Source organism: Vigna unguiculata, chromosome 9, assembly GCF_004118075.2.
Source record: "Vigna unguiculata cultivar IT97K-499-35 chromosome 9, ASM411807v1, whole genome shotgun sequence".
NCBI classification, from domain to species: Eukaryota; Viridiplantae; Streptophyta; class Magnoliopsida; order Fabales; family Fabaceae; genus Vigna; species Vigna unguiculata.
This window is the reverse complement of record NC_040287.1, coordinates 35,078,854-35,099,449: the sequence shown is the minus strand read 5'-3', so window position 1 is coordinate 35,099,449 and position 20,596 is coordinate 35,078,854. Positions and strand designations below refer to the sequence as shown.

The 20,596-nt window shown below is 32.1% G+C and overlaps 3 protein-coding genes across 5 annotated transcripts; all 3 read left to right on the top strand.

Annotated features, from left to right (window-relative positions):
* Positions 1 to 1,989: 1,989 nt before the first annotated feature.
* LOC114164313 (queuine tRNA-ribosyltransferase catalytic subunit 1-like) lies at positions 1,990 to 10,486 on the top strand. Of its 3 annotated transcripts, none has more exons than XM_028048942.1 (16): positions 1,990 to 2,237; positions 2,453 to 2,496; positions 2,783 to 2,876; positions 3,500 to 3,678; positions 3,847 to 3,897; positions 5,089 to 5,145; positions 5,868 to 5,988; positions 6,827 to 6,893; positions 7,010 to 7,051; positions 7,744 to 7,849; positions 7,934 to 8,044; positions 8,362 to 8,433; positions 8,522 to 8,623; positions 8,714 to 8,760; positions 8,880 to 8,907; positions 10,019 to 10,486. In XM_028048942.1, exons 1-16 carry the CDS (start codon positions 2,111 to 2,113, stop codon positions 10,160 to 10,162), a joined length of 1,392 nt encoding a protein of 463 aa, XP_027904743.1. In that variant the 5' UTR covers positions 1,990 to 2,110; the 3' UTR covers positions 10,163 to 10,486. The 3 variants fall into 3 exon arrangements, with proteins under 3 accessions (XP_027904743.1, XP_027904744.1, XP_027904745.1); XM_028048944.1 differs by having other exon boundaries at positions 2,005 to 2,348; XM_028048943.1 differs by having other exon boundaries at positions 2,004 to 2,348; positions 2,453 to 2,876.
* Positions 10,487 to 12,734: 2,248 nt separating this feature from the next.
* On the top strand, positions 12,735 to 15,936 carry LOC114162299 (39S ribosomal protein L41-A, mitochondrial). The gene is made up of 4 exons (XM_028046137.1): positions 12,735 to 12,878; positions 14,538 to 14,688; positions 15,100 to 15,164; positions 15,621 to 15,936. The coding sequence occupies exons 2-4, from the start codon at positions 14,544 to 14,546 to the stop codon at positions 15,687 to 15,689; spliced, it is 279 nt and encodes a 92-aa protein (XP_027901938.1). The 5' UTR covers positions 12,735 to 12,878; positions 14,538 to 14,543; the 3' UTR covers positions 15,690 to 15,936.
* Positions 15,937 to 19,368: 3,432 nt separating this feature from the next.
* LOC114162476 lies at positions 19,369 to 20,369 on the top strand. Its single transcript, XM_028046389.1, has one exon. It carries the CDS (start codon positions 19,407 to 19,409, stop codon positions 19,944 to 19,946), a length of 540 nt encoding a protein of 179 aa, XP_027902190.1. The 5' UTR covers positions 19,369 to 19,406; the 3' UTR covers positions 19,947 to 20,369.
* Positions 20,370 to 20,596: the final 227 nt, after the last annotated feature.

Sequence of the window (20,596 nt, the reverse complement as noted above, 5' to 3'; positions counted from 1 at the left end):
TGTATATTAAGAATATGTCATCAGTTTGTTGTTTTTATGATTTTTTAAAAATTTATATATTTTCTACTTTATTTTTTATTTAAAAAAAAATATTATGTGTCGATATGACATGTCACGCGATATCGACAATGTTATCTATCACGTTTGGTGTTATTGTTTTAGTCTCAAATTTTGTTTTTATATTTATATTTTATTTTAATCCAGTCTAATTTAAAAAAAAATTAAACAACTTTATCTTTTTTCAAATTAAAATTAACTTTTATATTTTATTATTATTATATAGAATAAGAAGATATTAAGAAATTTACTTTGTTATCCATTTTATTCGGTTAACAAGAGTCCTAAATTTTTTTGTCATTTATTTTATTATCTATTATAATCTATTTTATTTGAATATGAAAAAAAAATAGAATATTTACTTTATTTGTTCATTTGTTCGTTGGCTTACAATTTGAATCCATAATTGATGTCTGAATTACAAAATATATTTATTTATTAAGTAGAATTAAAGTTGATGTATAGTTTGATGAGATTGTTTGCGATGGAAATGGCAGAGCTTTCCAGTAACAAGTTTAAAGATAACATGTGACCTACCATATTATCACAACATGATTGATCTCATACAGCTTGTCCGTGAAAAAAAGTTAACAAGTAACCAATTTTAAATATTGTTTTCATATTTTCTTATACTTACTAATCTTTCAAAGCGAAAATAAATTGATTTTTTTTGTAAATATTAATGTAAATAGGAAATGAAAACATCAAACTTTTCCTCAAGCATGCCTCTATCTAGATAACTTCAAGAATGCAGCTTCAACAATGAACAAAGAAATTTCTGAAAAAAAAAAGAAGAGAAAATTGGAATTGAACGATTGAGGATTGAAGAAAAATTGAGGTCATAAATAAATAACCTTTAGTTAGGTATTTCAAAACAAAATGTAAGTCATAAACAATTACTACATGATAAAGCAAATTTATAAACATTTAACAAACAAAATTTGATTTTCATTTGAGGAATATTGATTGTGGGTCAGTCCAACCCGTCCGAGGCCCGTACAAGTCGCGATTATACGGGCCAACGAATTTAAGATCTCAATTCGTTCTGCACTTTCCATTGCACTTTCCATTGCAGACTTGTAACATTGAGCGATTATGGGGGTGTAGACAGCAATCATTGATGTCAACTATTGTATATGGGCCATGATTAATGGACCTGGGTGTAGTATTTATTAGAATAGATGTATTATCATTAACATTTCAAAACAAATTATATCATTAACATTTCAAAACAAATTAATTACAGTCATTAAAAAGTTGGTGACGACAAAGTATGAGTTAATCCACTTCTAACAAAACACAAATCCATTTAACATGTAAATTAAATTTAATATAATTTATATTTAAAATTCTGATTATATACATAGATTTGGTATATGCTAGTGTTATGGTATAATTTAACTTACCACTAACGAACAATGATACTTTAACCCATTTTTTTTATCTACTTTTAACCCACCACTTCAATCACCATTAGATCATCACATCACATCACTAAAAAAAATAAAAAAAGATGATCTAATAGTCATTAAAGTAATGGATTAAAAATGGGTTAAAAAAAATAGGTTAAAATATCATTTTACTACCAGCAACCAAATCTTGCTGACTTTTTCACTATTATCAAATATCAAAGTGTTTCTACAAACACACACAAAACATTGACGCTATAAGAAGCGTCATTATAAACTTACAATAAGATGCCACATATTTTGCTATTCATAAACTTATGTTATGTTATATTATCTTATAAGTAGAAATATTTAAACCAAGGCAATTAAAGAAATGATTTCTTTTATTAGCAATAAGATTGTAGGTAAACTTTTTTGTAGCAAGTACACATGTGAATGGCGCCTTGGGTTTGACCTATAGGGATGGGTGAGCCTGGCGGAGAGACACATACCCTTAAATTGTAGGTAAAGTTATCCTAGTAAGTTCCCTTCCGGCACTATTGGGACGCCCTTGGGTACAAACAACATTTTATCAAAAAGTGGGAAAGGAGAGAGCGAACGCGTTGTGGAACAGGAACATTGTTGGTCAAAGCGGGGTCGTTCGCATGTTTCGAGGGACGAGCCTTCAGGCTCCCATCACTTGGTGTTTGTGTTTCAAACCAAAACCAAAACCAAAAACAAACACTACAAATATGCTGCCACCGCTACACTCTGGCACTCGCAGCCGCCAAGGTATGCACTCACTCACACCTTTTTTTCACATTAACCTACCCTAACTTTCTTTCGCTGCTTCACTCCTTCATTCGCCGCATCTTCTTCTTCTTCTTCTCTCTCTCCCTACCTGTAAGTTATTTCTCATTCTCTCTCACCGACAACGTTCACTGTTATTGCAGACGTTTTTTTTTTTTTTTTTACGTTTCCTTATTCTTATCCTCTTTCCATGTCAGGATATTCTACAACCGTCACAAACGCGATGGCGCTTGTTTTTGAGGTTTACCGACGCTACATCTACTGCCACATTGTCTCACTTTTTATTCTGTTAAGTTGTTGCTGTTGAATGAAATTGAATTTTCTTAATCGAGCTTTGAGTAATTTTTGGTTCATTTTAATGTTTGAATGAACGGTGCCTTGATGGATGCATGACATGTTTAGCTAGATGATGCCATGACTGATAATCTCTGTACACGTGCTTGTCAGTCCTGCCAGTGCATGATATTTTAATGGCTTTAAATTGTAATTCAGTTATTCTTGGAAATCTTCCTCTCTTTTTTTCTCAGGTTCTTGGCAGATTCAACCGTGCTCGCGCTGCTCGGTTGACACTCCCTCATCATGTGTGCCAAACTCCTTTGTTTATGCCTGTGGGCACACAAGGTCAACGTTCAAACTTTATTCTTTCTGTTTCGCTGCTGCAATGTGAGAAAAATAATTTTTCTACTGCTTTCTATTCTCCTTCTTAAAACATTGCTTGCACTGAAAAAACAGGGTCTATTTTTTAAACAAGTTCCCGAATGGCTAAAATATTTTTGGATTCAGTTTGGTCTGCTTAGTTCAATTTTAAAAAGTTTCACTCCGTTGTGTTTTTGTTGGACCAAAATGTTTCTTCTGTTAGTCTACTACGTTAATTTGGTCACACGTGGCAAACTTGGAAGGAACAATCTAATCTAATAAAAACATCTTAAGTGATCAAAGTGAAACCTTCTAAATTTAGGGGACCAAACTGGAACAAAAATTTAGATGAAAGATCAAAATCATATTTTAGTTGTTCTTTCCATTTTAAATGGAGCAATATACTGAATTTATGTTTCTTATTTTGAAGTGAATTATTTTCCTATGGGCTTTGATTATTGTTTGTCCATGGAAAACACTATATTAAATGATGTTATTTTCATTTGTTTGATGTGATTGTCTTGGTTTGGGTGCTGCATTGCTTACGGGTTGTGGTTCAATTGAGATGCTGTAATTTTTTCTTATAGCTGGGATTTTTGAATGATCAGGAACAATAAAGGGATTGACAAATAGTCAGCTTGAGGATATAGGTTGCCAAATAATACTTGGAAATACTTATCATTTGGCCCTTCGACCTACTTCTGAGCTTCTTGATGAAGTTGGTGGCCTTCATAATTTTATGAATTGGCAACGGGGTCTGCTTACAGATTCTGGTGGCTTTCAAATGGTAGTTCATGACCTTATGTGTATTTGGTTATAGTTTTTGTTAAATGTAACTAATGGACCTTGGGCCATCTCTTTGTATCTTCTTTGTATATGAGACACTTATCTTCTTTGTAATGTATCTTCAGGATCCGTGTTAAATAAATTCATTTTTGTTTCACTGATGCTTTAGGTTTCGCTGTTGCATCTCGCTGACATCACAGAAAAAGGTGTGACATTTCAGGTATTTTTTTCCCTTTTTAAGATGTAGAAAATATTTCGATAGTATGTTCTGTGCTTCACTCATGATCTGTGTTCTGAAATCTAGTTTGTGACCATGCCTTCCAATCTTCTAACTTTGACTGCATACCAGTGTGATTAAACCCTAAACAACCTAAATCATTTCTAACCCACAAAACAGTGGAAACTGGTTAAACTGTCTAAAGCTGGAGGGTTGGACTAGTTTAGACTTCTAAAAATTACCTAGTTTTATGCCTAACTGAAATTTGGGCTTTACTGGATCAAACATGGACTGGTTTTCAATTCTCCTAATATTCCATGTTGATTGCAGGTCTCATAGTACAAATTTGTTAAAATAATCTAGAGAAATGGAAAGAAAAGAAAAGCATTTGATATTTATCATTATATATTTACTTAGTCTTGTACCTCTGGTTTACTAATACATTCTCACACATTACAGATAACTACATATTATATATGATGCATGTTGTTGACCCATGAACCAATCTGACCCCTGGTTCATTGGTCAAACATTTTTTTAAAACAGTGCAATGCTTGGCTTTTCTCATTTTGATTAGATGGACGTCTGAGGTTTGATAGAATATTTGTCGAAGAGGTCATGATGGATACTTCCATTGTCTGATTTGGGTGCTGGATGAGTGGTTATGGGTGTTTTAATACCTACACATGGGTACCCATTTTCTTATAAAATTTATTTGTCTTATCAAACATTACATGCATGTCATGATTATGATTTTCAACATTTCATACATATTGATTTTTTTTATTGTACAAGCACGTAGCATTAAGTGGTGCTAATCCTTTTATGTTTTTTAAATTCAGGTATACATGTAATTATCCATGGATAATTGCCATCCATTGCCAGTCTGAATACCTGTTAATATAACTAGGGATGGATTCAGGGGAAATACTACCCACACTCACATTCACCCCATTGACATCCCTTGGAGGCATGATATGATAATATTAAAATTTGAAGTGTTTTTTCCTTTGCATTTTGCAATTAATGGAATAGTGTGGCGGTCATTTTACAATCAATTGATTGCATTTATTTAATTATTTTTTTGATAAAAGAATTTATATGAAGTGATGTTTATGGAATTATGTTAATGAAGTATATAGCCATCTTTTATTATTTGTATTATTGCAACAAAATTTTATTCTCTTGATGCAGTCACCGGTTGATGGAAAGCCAATGCTTCTAACACCTGAGGAATCAATTCAAATCCAAGTAATGCCTTTCTCCGTGTTTTTCTTTTAATTTTACCTGGGCACTTTTTTTAGCCGAATTAGTATGTTGTGCTTAAGATTTTGAGTACTCTGCATAATGTGATTTTGAGTTTAAATAAAATATTTCGTTGTTTTAAGTTAGTCATTTCTACACTATTTTCAAATTGAGGGAAGGTTGATATTTCTTTAGAACTTCCATGAACATTTGGAATTTAGACCTTATATAAAGGTCTTGTCCTTTATCTTTCTTTCCCATTTCTCTGTTTTGCTGATGTTGCTGTTCTTCTCTACTCTTTATTCAACTTTCTTGCTATTATATTATAGAAAGATTTACAAATAACAGTTCAAGACAGCCCGTAATATTCTTGGCTTTGATATTCTTCACTTTATTATCGATGGAACATCTGTAATTGTTAATCATTCATAATTCTGTTTATTTTCTTAAGATATTTCTTTCTGTCTTTACGTGGAAAAAGTCCTCACTTGTCTTTTAATAGAGATATATAGACATTGTACATATCTTTAGTACTGTACAATTGGCCAATTTCACTTAAACAATTCTATACTTTCTCCCTCTATATTTCTTTCTTTCTTATTTCTTAATTCAGCAGGTTAATACATTCATTTGTTGCTGGGACAGTTTGTACCTTTAAGTAAGAATTTTGAAAGATTTTATGCTCTTTTGTTTAATGGGCTTTCATGTTTTTGTCATTAATTATGCAGAACAGAATTGGAGCAGACATCATTATGGCTCTTGATGATGTTGTAAAGACCACCATTACCGGTCCACGAGTTGAGGAAGCTATGTATCGAACACTTAGATGGATAGATAGATGTATAGCAGGTAAATATTGAAGTGGTGGATTACAGAGTCACAATAAGGAGAATTGAATTGTGATACCGGACAAACTCTGGCCTAACTTGCACAATTCTTATTCTTGTGATGCAAAATAAGAAAGTAATCCTCCGATTTTCAATTATTTGTTCCTTCATTGTGAAGCATGAGTGCAACTGGAATCATTTTAAATTCAGACTTTGACGTTATTCAAGCTAACCTGAGAAGCAACCCTTAAACCATATCAGTCATACATTTTTCCTCTAATTGAATCACTGGATTAACCTTTACATTCTAGATCTAGTAAATTATAATATTGATAACTATGCACATCTTTGAAATGGAAAACATGCATTTAAAATTTTGTTTTTTCATTTCTTTTATAGTGGCTGCATGAGTTGTATATCACTTGGTTACTGGACAGCTATTTCTTCATAATGAAAAACATAGCCTTATTGCAGTAATATATTTTCTTAATTTTATTTAGTACACATTTCTGTTGTATATTCTATTTCTTGAAAGAAGATAAAACTGTAAAAGACAGACAATGGAAGGAAAAATTTATATAGTTTTCCATTCTTGAGTTCTTTTTATTCAATCACAGCACATTAGATACTTTGTTATAGAAGAGAGGATGAAAGATATTTATGTTTTTCACTTAGCATGTGCCATGTATAAAATTCTGGTAAAGATGTATCGCATGGTCAGTTTGTAAAAGGTTTGGTATTTATTTTAGCATGAATGTTAAATAGAAATGATAGGCCATATTTTTAATTCCATTTATATAGTGTTTTAGGACTGCCTGCTTTGTGTGCTAAATAACGATACACATTTCCTTATGTAACAGCTCACAAAAGACCTCATGATCAAAATTTATTCGGTATTGTTCAAGGTGGTTTAGATCCTATATTGAGGTGAATTGAAGCACAAAACATAACCTTCTTGCTATTTATTCTTCATTATATTTGATTACTATTTTACCTCTGTGTAAGTTGCATATTGCTTATAAATTATGGTATTCTGTTATCAGGGATATCTGTGCTAAAGGTCTGGTGGATCGCAATTTGCCTGGGTAGGTGTAAATTCTTGTCAACATGTAAACTGTTTATGGTTTTCTGATACTATTTATATTTTTTGGTTGTTTTAAGAAAAAGACTAGAGTGTACTGGACCTACTGGCCACTTTGATTTGACTTGGCTTTGGGTACAGTTGCCTTTCTAAACTGAACTTGATCAAACAAATTATTCATAAATCAGATGTGCACTATGATAAGTTTTAAGCTTAAAAAATAGTTTTACGTTGTTAATTACATTTAACTTGTTAGTTTTCTCCCCTTTGGTCTATATCAATGTTTCATTTTTTTGAAGGAAGGGGGACCTTTGCCTGATCTGTTTTTTTAATTCATTGAGCTTAATTGCTATTGTCATCCATGGATACTAGAAAAAATAATTCATACTGGAGACTTTGTTCTAGTATACAAGACATTTTGATGCATAAAGGTTTTCTTTTATGAATTTACGCAAATTAGAATGAACCTTACAGACTATCCCTTGCAATCGACACTTGAAAACATGTATTTTTACATGGTAATGTTTGAATACTTTTACTTGCACTTGGTTTTTTTCCCAGCAAAAAGAACATAATTTTCATAGACCCAAGTTGCTTTTATATATGAATACCTGCACACAGAAGAGTCTTGAAAATTGAAATTAATAGTTTTTTCAATAGTTATGTGGGGTTAAATATAATTTTATTTTGTCACAGCTATGCTATTGGTGGTCTTTCAGGCGGTGAAGATAAAAATTCATTTTGGCGAGTTGTTGCTCAGTGCACTGCTGCTTTGCCAGAGGATAAACCACGATATGTTATGGTCAGAATGACTTGATCATATGAACCGATTTTTGGTTTTTAAAATAATCAGTGTAATGTTATCACATTTTGCATGAACTTTCAGGGAGTTGGTTATCCTCTTGATATTGTTGTTTGTAGTGCTTTGGGTGCTGATATGTATGACTGCGTGTATCCCACCCGTACAGCACGCTTTGGCACTGCTCTCATTCCTGAGGTGGCCATTTTTTATCCTTTTTATTCATAATTTGACATTCTTTCCCCACACGTGCACACAACGGTCTTATACAAGGCTACTACTAATAATTGTACAAGGACCAAGAAACTGGTAACAAAATTGTAATTATAGTAACATTGGAAAAACTGAACTTTAACAGATAATGATGATGTCTCCCTATTAGGCTCAAGTGATTCAATTTTTTATTGCACTGGTTTTAATATATTTGCAGTAATACTAGTTTTAAAAAAAATCTATAAATTTTACTCATTTATGTGTCAATATATTTTTTTACTTTTTTTCCTGTAATTTTGCAGGGAGTATTAAAATTAAAACACAAAGCAATGGCCGAAGACACCCGTCCAATTGATCCCACTTGCCCTTGTATGGTATGTTTTAGTAGGTTAACTTTTTTTTATCCGATAAATCTTTCTGCAGAAACCCTGCACGTGTTTTAGTTTGTTTCTTCTGTCACAGGTTTGCAAGAACTATACCAGGGCTTACATCCATTGCCTTGTGACAAAAGATGCAATGGGATCTCAACTTTTGTCGTATCATAATTTATACTACATGCTGCAGGTACAAGTAATATCATCTGATAAAAAGACTATTATAACTATATTGTGTTAATGTGTTTGATTAAAGTCGTTGCATCTCCAAAATTTGCAGCTCAGTAGGAATCTACACTCTTCAATAGTTGAAGGAAGGTTCCCAGAGTAAGTTCATATTCAATTTCTACTCTCCCATTTCATCTCACTTTTGATCTTAAATCCATTCAACAATTTCCTCCCTTATTTATGTGTCAATAACCGTTTTTCTTTTTCTTTTTTTTTAGGTTTGTATGTGACTTTCTACACAAAATGGTATGCTCGAGAAAATCGCCTGGACCTTAAATTTTGAGCACAGCACATTGACTTTTTTTCGTTTAACAAAGTCTTCTTAACACCCTCCTCCCTACTAAACTGATTTCGTGCTTTAGTTATAGATTTGTGAATTCTGCTCTCAAATACTTGTTAAAGCTTAAAAGCAAAAGAATAGCAGAAAACGGAAGGTGGAGTGATATCAATGTTAGTGAACCTGTCATCAGAGGTTATCAACCCCATGTCTAGTTTTCCATTGTCTGTGGGGATGCCAACGGGGTAAAACGGGTCTAGCTTTGACTATACCCACTCTTCCTGAAGTAAAATTTTGTGCACATCCTTGTCCCCATCCCCGTGCATGAAATTTGTGTTTGATCCTTATTCCCATCAAATAGTGAGTATACTTGTATCTATGTCTATAACCGCTATCCACTGTTCTAAATATTAATTAAATAATTTTCTTAAAAGAATGAAAAGCTATATATTGTAAGTATAAAAGGGTCACACTATCAACCAATAGAAAATATTGTTCATAAACTTACCATACATGACGATGAGTGATAAATGACACTGTAAAAATCTCACATTTTAATGCATACACTTTTAACTTTTTTTTTCCTTGTACTTTCTTGTCAAGTAAGTTGAATTGATTGGGAACCATTCTACTCTTTCCCTTTGTTCTCACGCAATACTTAGTTTGTTATACTGATAATTGATGGTATAGTGCTAGAATTACTTAGGGAAAGGCAAATATTAAACCTCTGACCTTGCAAGGAGTAAGCTTTGTAGCCAAACTCGGGCTATAGCACCCTGAAAGCCAGAATGAGTTTTTCCAAAACGGTACATATCTTAGTTGTAGAAGTTCTTATCCAGACTTGGCCTTTCAGGACTACTTCTAGCCATATAACCTTCAGTTTAATACTTGAGCAGTACTTTCGAATAGTAAACACAGGATATCATTTTGTTAGAAGCATGTCATGGGTTTTTATTTTCTTGCCATTATTATTGTTTAGTTTTATTTTGTATTGAAATTGAAACCTTTAAAATATTTCTGTTGACATTATTTTTTTCAATCCAAGTAGTTGTTAGACCTACTTACTAGTTCATGCTGCAGTTTCCCAAAGGTGATGTTCCTGAATGGGTCTGCGATGCTATGGAGGTGGCTGGAATCGACATTTCTTCCTGCTGTGCTCCATTTTCATCATGCGAAGAATATGTTTCTAAAAGCATGCCCAAAGAAGTTATTTTAGCAGGGTAAAGATGATACACAGACGAATAGAACCAAAAAGTTACATTGAAGAGATACACTGTAGTTTACTATGATTTCTTGCGGCATAAATTTTGTATTCTGCTTATGCCGCCATAGTAAAAAAAATATGAAAGGTTAGAATTATAATTTATACTATATCCCTTTAGGTTCTTCTTTATCACGCATATGAAGATTCGTCTTGTATGCTATAGAATGTAAAACGATGTATTGTTTCATATACTGTTTTTGTTTCCGAAGTACACGTAGTGAGAGATTATCTGACACTGAAGCGAAGCTTAAATGTAACTCTTTTATGACCACAAGTTTGCTCAATATTACATGTACAATCCCGTCTGAGTTCGTTTAAACTCAAAACTAATAGAGCAATAGCATGAAAAAAATTCTATACCATGTGTTCTCTATGCTAAGGATATTTGAAAAAGTAGCTTCAAAAATAGTTTATAAACCTTTTTTTAGGTCTATGAATTTATGTCAATAAGTTCATGAAGAACATTATCGAATTGGACAGTGAAGTCTGTGATAGTTTTTTTATCAGATAAAGGTTGACTAAGTATGTATTCAATTAAACTGCTTGCATTTTTCAATTTCTTCTGGGTTACTACCTTCACTCCTAGTAAGTACATTTAGACACTTCTAGAGCAATAGGTACTCTCTAGTTATGAAAATTAACCTCAACAATATTAAGCATTAACTTTGCTTTAGGTTATTTAGTTCTCTACTTTAATTTGAATTTGACATATTATGTCAAAAGAAAATTAAGGACGAATACTTGTCTATTCTGTAAAATTCATGGCCATTGGAAATTTAGTTAAAAATAATTTTGGTTATTTTTAAAACAATTAGGTATTAGTCTTTTATTTACTATATCTTGGTACCTTATGCATACTTTCAATGAGCGATGTTTACTTTAATGACTACTTAAATCATGAAAGAATTTAGTTGGAATTTTGATCAATGAATTTCATATGATGCAAGAGTAGTAGGCATCATCATAACTATGATATTTTCGGTTTTCTTTGTAATTCTTAGCAAGAATTCAAAATGTATGTAGCTTCTAACCTAAAAAGTGAGTTTTTCTAAAATAGGCAAATATGCCTACATAATTATAAAAATGAGCAAATTGTGTTGTCCTACACGATTTTATTATGAAGAAATCGTGTCCACTGTATGATTTTTCCATGTCAAATGGTCAACTCTAAAATTATAAGAGTCAAGACGATTTTTGATTTGAAATCGTATAAGGGTCAAGTAATTTCACATTTTTTTTTTATTTCAAGCTGATCATTCATTTATCACCACTTTTTTTTATTTCAAGTTGATCATTCATTTATCACAACTAAAACACGAAATAGAAAAAAAATATATTATTTTGGTCCCTTCAAAATTTACGGTCAAACCCCGCCATTGCACACATAAAACGTGAAAGAGAAGCATGGTTGTGATCGTAGAGTTCATTGTCAATGAAGTCCCTTTAACATCGAAGCACCCCAAGTCTCAACAAATACTGTTACATTACGTGCTTTGGGTATCAGACTGTATAATAATCGATTACATGGAGTCTGTAATCGATTACAAAATGTAAAGAATGTCGGAGCACAACATAGCCATTTTAATCAATTACACCCCTTCGTAATCTATTACCATGAAAATCGTCTAACCCCACACGATTTCAAGTTGACAATCATCTTGGCCCCCACGATTTCATATCTAATGACCATTTGACAGAAAAATTGGCTAGGGAAACACGATTTCATCGAAACATGATTTCTTTATATGAAATCGTGTGGAACTACCCGATTTGTCCAATTTTTTTTTTAAATTTGCTCATTTTTGTAATTATGGATGCAAAATTACCTATGTTAAGAAAAAAAAATCTTAAATAGCAAATTATTGAAAAAAAAGGAGCAAATAGTATTCCTTAAATGAACTTCTCCTCAAGCATATTACCTTCCTATATATTGTTTATGAATACTATGTTTTGAACTTTACTTTAACACAAGAGCATATGTTGAATAAGAATTATTTTTAACTCCTTTTTATTTTATTTTATTCACTTTAATTAAAGTTATATATGATCATATTAATTATTATCTTATGAGCACTAATTCTAAAATATTAAGTTAATCTTATGAAAAATTTGTAATTTTTTAAAGTGGTATATTGTTTTTTTTTAATATGATAACTATTTTTATATTTCTTAGATTTATCCTTTATATTCATTTTTCGTTTACTTTTAAAAAATGTTTAGTACCGAAAAAAAAATAGTTTCACAAATGTATGAAATTAAAACAAATTTATTTTCATATTTGATTTAGTTTATAAAAGAATAACATTTTCAATAAATTATACTTTTTTGTAATTTTTTTCTATTATTCACGAAAGAAAATATGAAAAGAGTGAAAATTGAACCTTTTCAAATTTTAAAAAATTATTACTTAAATTAAAACACATTAGCTATTATATTAACGTGATAAATTATTCCCTAAATCAACAAAATGTTTCAATTATTAACTTATAATAATTCGAAACATGAAAAACCTTTCCTCACACCCAAAGTACTTATATTTTTTGTCGAATTGCTATACTCATATTTTTGTATTTTGTCCTTCTACCCTAAACCCTCAGGTGCCATTGTCTTTCTTCTTTCGCCACTTCCTCCGATTATTCCTCATATAGCGTATAACTTTATCTCTGCGACTTCCAGGTATACTTCTGGAAGCTCTTGTTCCCTAACACTTTCTTTTATTGAATTTGCACGCTTTTATTTTGGTTTTCTCTGCATCTTTTCTGGTTTTTGTTCAATATTGTTTGGTGCTACGCTTTTGGGGTTGTTTAATTTGTATAAAAAATGGAACTTTAGGGTGGGAGTATGAGGAAATAATTTGTTGAGTCCCACGGAGAAAGCTAAAGCCTATTTGTTAGGGTCTGGTACGATGAGTTCGATGTGTCTTACAATCACTCAAAAATGTATTTCTTTTACGGTCTGATGAAACAAACCTTTTTGAAGCTGTTAAGTGTTTGATAACTCTGAAGCTGTTAGCTGTTCTATTACAACATCATAATTCCTTAGAAGCCTCATATACCTCTGATCCATCTGGCTTGTCATAAGGCTGTGATGGAGGAAAGGCTGCACAGAACATACAATCCATTAGAATTGACCATCATTATTTATTAAAGATGTAAAACCTCATTACTTTCTTCAGAGGCAATTATGTTTCAACGCAATTCTCTGTAATCCCTACCTATCCTGTTTTGCGCTATTGCAACCAAGCACAATCCAACTGTTGGCATCCTCATTCTCTTCCCACCAATTATTTTTCTTCCTCAAAGCGTCACATGAGGCTCTTGTCGCCTTCTGCTTCCCAAGCTTTTGACTCACAACAGTTTGTGCTTCTCCTTATTTGTTTACTTAGTTATGCTTCCAATCATTGTTTGGGATGTGCAATCATGTTATGGTTAGCATCAATGTTTGAGTCTCTATAAATCATTTAAAGTCATAGGTGATACTGAAGCCTTTTTTTGGGCTGGTTTAAGACTATGGAGATATAGTTGATAAGCATACTTGCCTATGTCCTATTTGATGAAATGCCTAAACTTTTTAGAAATAATTTCTGATATATGTTGACAGTTGAATTTTCGAAGGTATAACTCTTGGTGGTATTTTAATGAATGGTTGTTTGGAAATTGTCTTTAGTTTTATTATTGTCCTGTGATTATTTGCTAGTATTTTATTTATTAGATTTTGTTTTGAATAGAAGTTCTGTGTTCGACAGCCACTGATTAATTGGTCATAATAAACACAATTTCTTTGAATACGAGGGATACGAAAAAGAAGTCTAATTGATTTAATTTAATTCATAATTGCATCTGTCTTTTTCTTATCTTGAATCTTGATTCGTAAATTTGGATCTCTTCCATTTGCTCCCTACACGATACATGGATGCTATAACCTGAGCTGCGTCTTCTGAAGTTTGGAAAGGATGGCTTGGACTTGAATCGTACCTCTGCCAAATAGAAAAGGGTACCAGTTCACGCCCAACTTACCCAAAAAAATAATAAAATAGATCCAAATGATAATTATATGGTCAATGTGTGTTTGGTCCACGAACAGGGGTGAGTAAAGATGAGTTCCCTTCCCTTAGTTTTCATTTCCACAAACCCACCCATCTTGAATTCTCTGTTTATCCATCAACTGTCTTTCTATTTGGCCCTCATCAATTGCTAGTGCACAATGTTGCTTTTTTTTTTTGCAGATTTTTTCTGTATTTGATCATGTATTAATACTATTTGTGTTTTATATATGTCGTTCCTTGATTGTGACATACATGTTTGATTTTTGTGATTATGGCTTTGTTACTTGCAGAAAAAGATGCCTCTAGGGCTCATTATAGGAATAGGAAGGGCATTTCGAAGAAAGCGAACATCTTCACTTGACATTCTATCATCTAAACGTGCTCCTCGTGGTTATTACAAGGGCAAGAATTGCAAGCCTACTGGTTTCCACACCCGCAAAGGTTTGTTTCTTCAATTGACGTTGAGGTCGAATCAGTTTGTTTGTTTAAGGATAATTAAGGATTAGCTTGACTAGAATACACTTTTATTGTTGTATTGGTCTTACTTTGGTTTTAAACCAAGTCGGGTGACATGGTATAGTTCTTTTGGTTTGGTTGACTGAAATTATTTGCATTTCTATGACGAACTCTAAAAATTTGTGGTCTCCTTGCTAATAATTTGGATTGTTTCTCTTGTCCTGGATGTCTATGTAATTAGTAAAGTGGCTTCATAAAAATCTCTTAATTTGTTACTCTAATAATATTTATAACTTTTGGGTATTGTAATAAAATAATTTTCCAAGCAACATACATATTATATTGATGCATTTATTTTTACTGTCAAATAAAATGTAAGTCTCCATATTGTTGCAGGTGGGTATGTACTGATGCAAGAAAAATTGCCAAATTATGTAGTTCCTGATTTGACTGATTTCAAGGTTTGCATCTTCCACTCATTTAATCTCATCGCTATATTTTTCTGTTGTTCACCTGTTTTTCTTCAACATACTATGCTGACAATTACCTGGATAAATTCTTTATTCAACTCATTGAGTTTTATTGGCATAGTTTGGGTCAGTTACGGTTATTTATGTTTGAACTTTTCTTCGTCTCCTTACACAATGGCAACAAACATGGTGCTTTTATGTATTAGCACTTGCCTTTGATTTCATAGACAGTGTTCTTATCCTCATCATCCCTGCACTACTCGACCATTAGATAGGTCAAAAGAAGATGGCTTCATCTTCCTACAAATGATCGGAAGCTATTATGAAAAATATTATTTTTCTTCATGAATTACTAGAGATCGACAATTTCTGCAATGCTAACACTTCTATGAATTTAGTTTTTCTCGTGCATAATTGATTCATATAGTCCATTATTTTTATTTTCAGCTCAAACCATATGTATCTCAGTGTCCTATTGAAGTTAAGACTTCTGAAGCTTCCCAACCGGCCAAATAACCAAATTGAGTAGTATAAGATACTTCTTTGTAACTGCAGATATTTTAAACGAAGAGGACATGCCCTTCGTTTTTGTTGTTTGTTCTCGCTTCTTTTGAAATTTCAACATCTTGAGATATTGCCTTGCACAAATATTTGATATCTTAATTGGATATTAACGTATCAAATATCATTCAAATATGTAATGCGATGAATGATTTGGACTATCAAAATTATCAATAAATTTCATGTTTATGATTTTTGGTTATGTTTGAATTTGTGGAGTTAATCGAGTGGAATTTTTAAAATTGGAAAGACCTTAAACCAAATGAGATTATCATGCTTTTATAAATTGCCATTGACGTTGTAATCTTGAAGAGCAACTTCCCTTGAAATTTTCCAAACAATGAAGTAACAGCTTTGACACTTTTGTGTGGTTCCAATTCATCGCTGTTTCTAAAAGTCTAGCGAATTCTTCTCATGCAATAGAAAATGAAATGGGAAATGCTGAACATGTTAAATAAACTGTAAGAAAATTATAGTTTTATGCTTTCTGTAAATTTGATTTTTGAGAAATTGTTATTTTTTTCTAAATCAGCTCGAAAAAAAATGTTCTTTTATCAAGTCTTTGTGCACCAAACTTAAGAATAGGACTTTATGTTACTTCTATTGAAAGTAATTCGATCCATCATCATTTCTACTAGTTTTTGTTAGGTATAAGAAGGGGGTTTTATTGGGTAGACATAATATCAATGAGACATAAGTCTAATTATATAAAAGGCATTGATACCACTCTCAATTCATGAGTTTATGAGTCTTTATCTTTATATAGTATTCTATTTTCTCATTTGTAGTCAATGTGAGACTTTTATTTTTAACAATCTCTCACTCAAGGGTAAGTTTCTTTAATCACACTGGTACACTCTCCTTCCAGCGAAAACATTCTCAATCACAAGTATTCATTTTTTGCTTGTTCTGTACCGGTGTTCTTCTTAACGAGACACTTACTTCAAACCTTTGTCAGGAAGACTTTCGATACAAGGACTATACTGCACTCATTTGAGCCAGTTTTAACCATCGATTTTTATACCATGTTTTGATACCACTTGTTAGGATTAAGTGCTTACCACTAGGCTAAAAGCTATAGCCATTAGTCAGGGTATACTCTTTTTTATTTAAAAGTGTAACAGCAGCCTAAGTGCCACGATTCGTTTTGACAAGGAAGGGATCATTTTTATGATGTTCTGTTTTTTGTTCCAAACATACACTATTTGATATTATGAAAGTGGGATGAGAAGTGAAACTGAAGGTTGATCCATACTTGAAAACTCGTAACGGTTAGGAAGTTAATATTGTAAATGGATACTCGCGAATAACATGTACGAGTATTTTTTATACTTGCATGTCAACGGAGCATGTATCCCTTCCTACAACTCTTGAATTAAGAATTCTTGAAACAATAAGGTTTACTCGATATGACTTAGGAGTTAATGAAATCTTTTACAAAAATCAACTACTATTATCAATTAATCCCAAAGGTTCGTTATGTTATTATTAAATTAAACGATGGTATTTGATTTGTCAAATACATCATTATTGTATACTCTTTTCTATGTATGGCGCAACCCAATCTTTTTTTTTTTTAATTTGATCTTATTTTTGAATTTTGAAATCGAAAGATCTAATCTAAATAATAATAATAATTTATTCTTAATCTTGACAGTGATATATGTTGTCTATGTAAATTCTAGATGTAAAAATAGGCAGCTTTCTCCCCGGAAAATAAAAAAAGAGGTCAAAAAATAGGGAAACAGAAGGTAAGTCTAAAAAATGGTCTACTGAGGAAATATGAAAGCCAATAATAAAAAAAATGAATTCTAAATTAAGGTACAGGTGTACGAGTATCATAGTATCCGTATCCATAGATACTCGTACCTGCTATACTCTAATTTAAATTAAAAATAAAATAAATGTGATTAAAACATTAACACATTGATTTTGAATGACTTATTTTTTATCAATTGGTTTTGAAAAATCTTTATTTCTTTGTGAACTGTTATTCAACACTATTTAAATGGGTTATTTGCACTTTTGTATGAAATTTATGAATGTTATGCGTTGTATTTTTATTTGAATTTATGATTAAAATACTTTATTAAATGTTAAATTTTTCTTTTGTAAATACTCGTGGGTACCTGTGGATATCCGTGAACATTAAAAAAATATGCGAGTACTTGCATAATGGATATCCGCAAGATATTGATATAGGTACAAAGTGAATATTTATCTAGCAGTAAGATATGAAGAAGCTATTATCCGTAATTTATTCGTCATGTTGACATCCCTCTAATTGAAGCAGTGTCATATGTCATTCCTTTCATATGGTTTGAAATTATTAAAAACTACACTCAAGTAAGAGGAAGACGATGAAAGGGGAAGTGCGATTCACCAAACTTGTCATTCTCAATAAATTTTAGATGATAAGAGAGGATGAATGGTAAAGAATGACTCTTTTAATCTATTGGTAACATTGTGTTGTGCTAATTTTGAGGCAAACAAATAATACATTAAATAATTTTGCGTTGATATAAAATTGGTAAAATAATTTTTTAACTCAGTAACTTTTATTAATTACAATTTATTTAATAATAAAATTTTCCATATATATCATTTACTATAAAAGAGAATAGTAGTCTTAAACGTATTTTATTATATTAAGTTAAATATATCTTTACTTTAGATATATTAGACTTGAATAGATATCTTTATTTTAACCTTAAACAAGCTTGATTTAAATTTTATTTTTGAACTTTACACTCCGAAATAACTTCTTATAATTTTCTTTTCAATTCAAAAAATATTATAATTATTTTTATTTAACGCAATCAAATATATATATATATATATTTTTTTTGTAAACAAAATAGAGCAAAGGAAAGGCCTCTGCAATAGGGAACAGACCTTGAATCTGCATCTGAGAAAGAAGAAAGTGTATGCCAGAATGGGTGAATCAGTGAATCCCATCGATTCATTGACGAAAGGAAGGAAAAATACACAGCTGTCACACCTCAGAAGTTAAGTTAAGAATGAAAGACACGAAGTTGAGTAAAGTATACATTGTCTCTATTGAAACTTAAGTCAAGGCATGGCAACGTACCATTGGTTCTGTACTCACACACACCTCACATGCTACCCTCCACACTTCTCTGCTCCTGCCAACTCAGATAATTAATTCTAAACAATTTAATATTCACAAATTCCCTTACCGTATATAATCAGTTATGAATGTTAGTGACAGCAACTGATAATGTCTAATATTCCAAATAAAATAGAAGTGTAATTTAATTTGCGTAGTTGGAAACGGCAATAGAAAAACGGGGACGTTGAATCGTTTACCGTGGTCAACTTTGATTTTGGTTCTTAAAGATGAGATTTTCCAAGCCGCCCCAGAAAAGAGGTTTGGCCTGTTCCACAGAGTGAGGACTCATCTGATCAGAAGCAGCGTCTTAACACACATGCATAAATCAGGGTCGTCCATTTTAACCAAGTCATATTTTTCAACTTGCATGCAAACATCGTCAAAAAGACCATTTTTAGGAAACAGCCATGAAGTATCACGGAAAGTGAAACACACCACCCTCACTCTCCCCCAACTTTCTCCTTTCTCCTTCCTCCTTCCTTCATCTCATTCTCTATATATCAACCACTTCTCCACACACACACACACACACTTCACAAATGGCAACTCTTCCACGACCACCCCCCAAAGACAAGGACATCATTGGCAGGTTCATGCCCCACGCTCGTTGCAAGAAACACCCCAAACATCGTCAATCACCTGGCGTATGTTCTCTCTGTCTCAGAGACAAGCTTTCTCAACTTTCCTCCGACTCACCCTCTTCCTCTTCTTCCCGCAAAACAAACTCTATTTCTTCATCCCCTTCATCTTCCGTTTCTTCTTCCGTCTCTTCCTATTCCTCTTCTTGTGCCTCTCCCGCAGCCCTTCCTTTTGCTTTCTCCAATGAACCGAGAACCGCCTCCATCTTTCTCTTCACCGCCAAGCACGCCGGATTCCTCAAAAGCAAGTCAATGAGCGTTCTTTCCACCAGGAGAAGGAGAAGAAGAAACGAAGATGAAGGTGATGATGGTGAGAATAATAAGAGTGGGAAGAAAAGTGGGTTCTGGTCCAAGTTGCTTCATCCCAAAAGCAAGAGAATCGAAGAGATGAAAGGCACTAAGCTGGTTCATACTACGTCTCTAATACAAACACTGGCTTAGCCATCCATGTTCATGTATTCATTCATTAATTACTCATTCTTTCTTTCAAATCCCACCCTACAATTTGAGTGGATTATAATTGAATGTTAATTACTCTACCTCTCCAAATCTCCTTTCTGCAAAAGGAAGACAGAAAAATAGACAGGATTTGTGTAAATGAACACTTTTTTGATATTGATTAACAGAGGGAATAATCAAAGGCTTATGCATAAGTACGAAGGGTACGTATATATTAAATTGTAGAGGGATGATATTATTCCTTTTAGATCTGATGAAGTAGTAGTTTGCCCAGAGAGACATGTATTGCTGGCATGACTTGGTTTTGATGCTGTCATTTCATAGCTTAGAAGGATAAACAGTGTCCCACCCCAGATCACAAATTTTAATAATAATCAAAAGATATATCGTGTAATTAATTAATTATATGAATTTTTTTAACCATCATCGTTATTTTTTAAATTTATTTGTTATATTAAATTTATAAATAAACTATCAGACAAAAATATACAAATTTTTAAGTTATTGTAAATATTAAAATTTTAAAAATTATATTTATATTTTTAATATTTTATAAAAATCATAAGTTTAAAATAGAGTTTTTTTATTAAAATTAAAAGTTATAAAATATAATTAATTTTAATATTTAGGTA

Coding starts and splice junctions, on each gene's coding strand:
- LOC114164313 (XM_028048942.1), top strand. CDS start 2,111: ATGTTTCGAGGGACGAGCCTTCAGGCTCCCATCACTTGGTGTTTGTGT. Junction 3,679..3,846: donor ATTCTGGTGGCTTTCAAATG/GTAGTTCATGAC, acceptor CTGATGCTTTAG/GTTTCGCTGTTGCATCTCGC. Junction 5,146..5,867: donor AGGAATCAATTCAAATCCAA/GTAATGCCTTTC, acceptor TTAATTATGCAG/AACAGAATTGGAGCAGACAT.
- LOC114162299 (XM_028046137.1), top strand. CDS start 14,544: ATGCCTCTAGGGCTCATTATAGGAATAGGAAGGGCATTTCGAAGAAAG. Junction 14,689..15,099: donor TGGTTTCCACACCCGCAAAG/GTTTGTTTCTTC, acceptor ATATTGTTGCAG/GTGGGTATGTACTGATGCAA. Junction 15,165..15,620: donor CTGATTTGACTGATTTCAAG/GTTTGCATCTTC, acceptor TTTTATTTTCAG/CTCAAACCATATGTATCTCA.
- LOC114162476 (XM_028046389.1), top strand. CDS start 19,407: ATGGCAACTCTTCCACGACCACCCCCCAAAGACAAGGACATCATTGGC.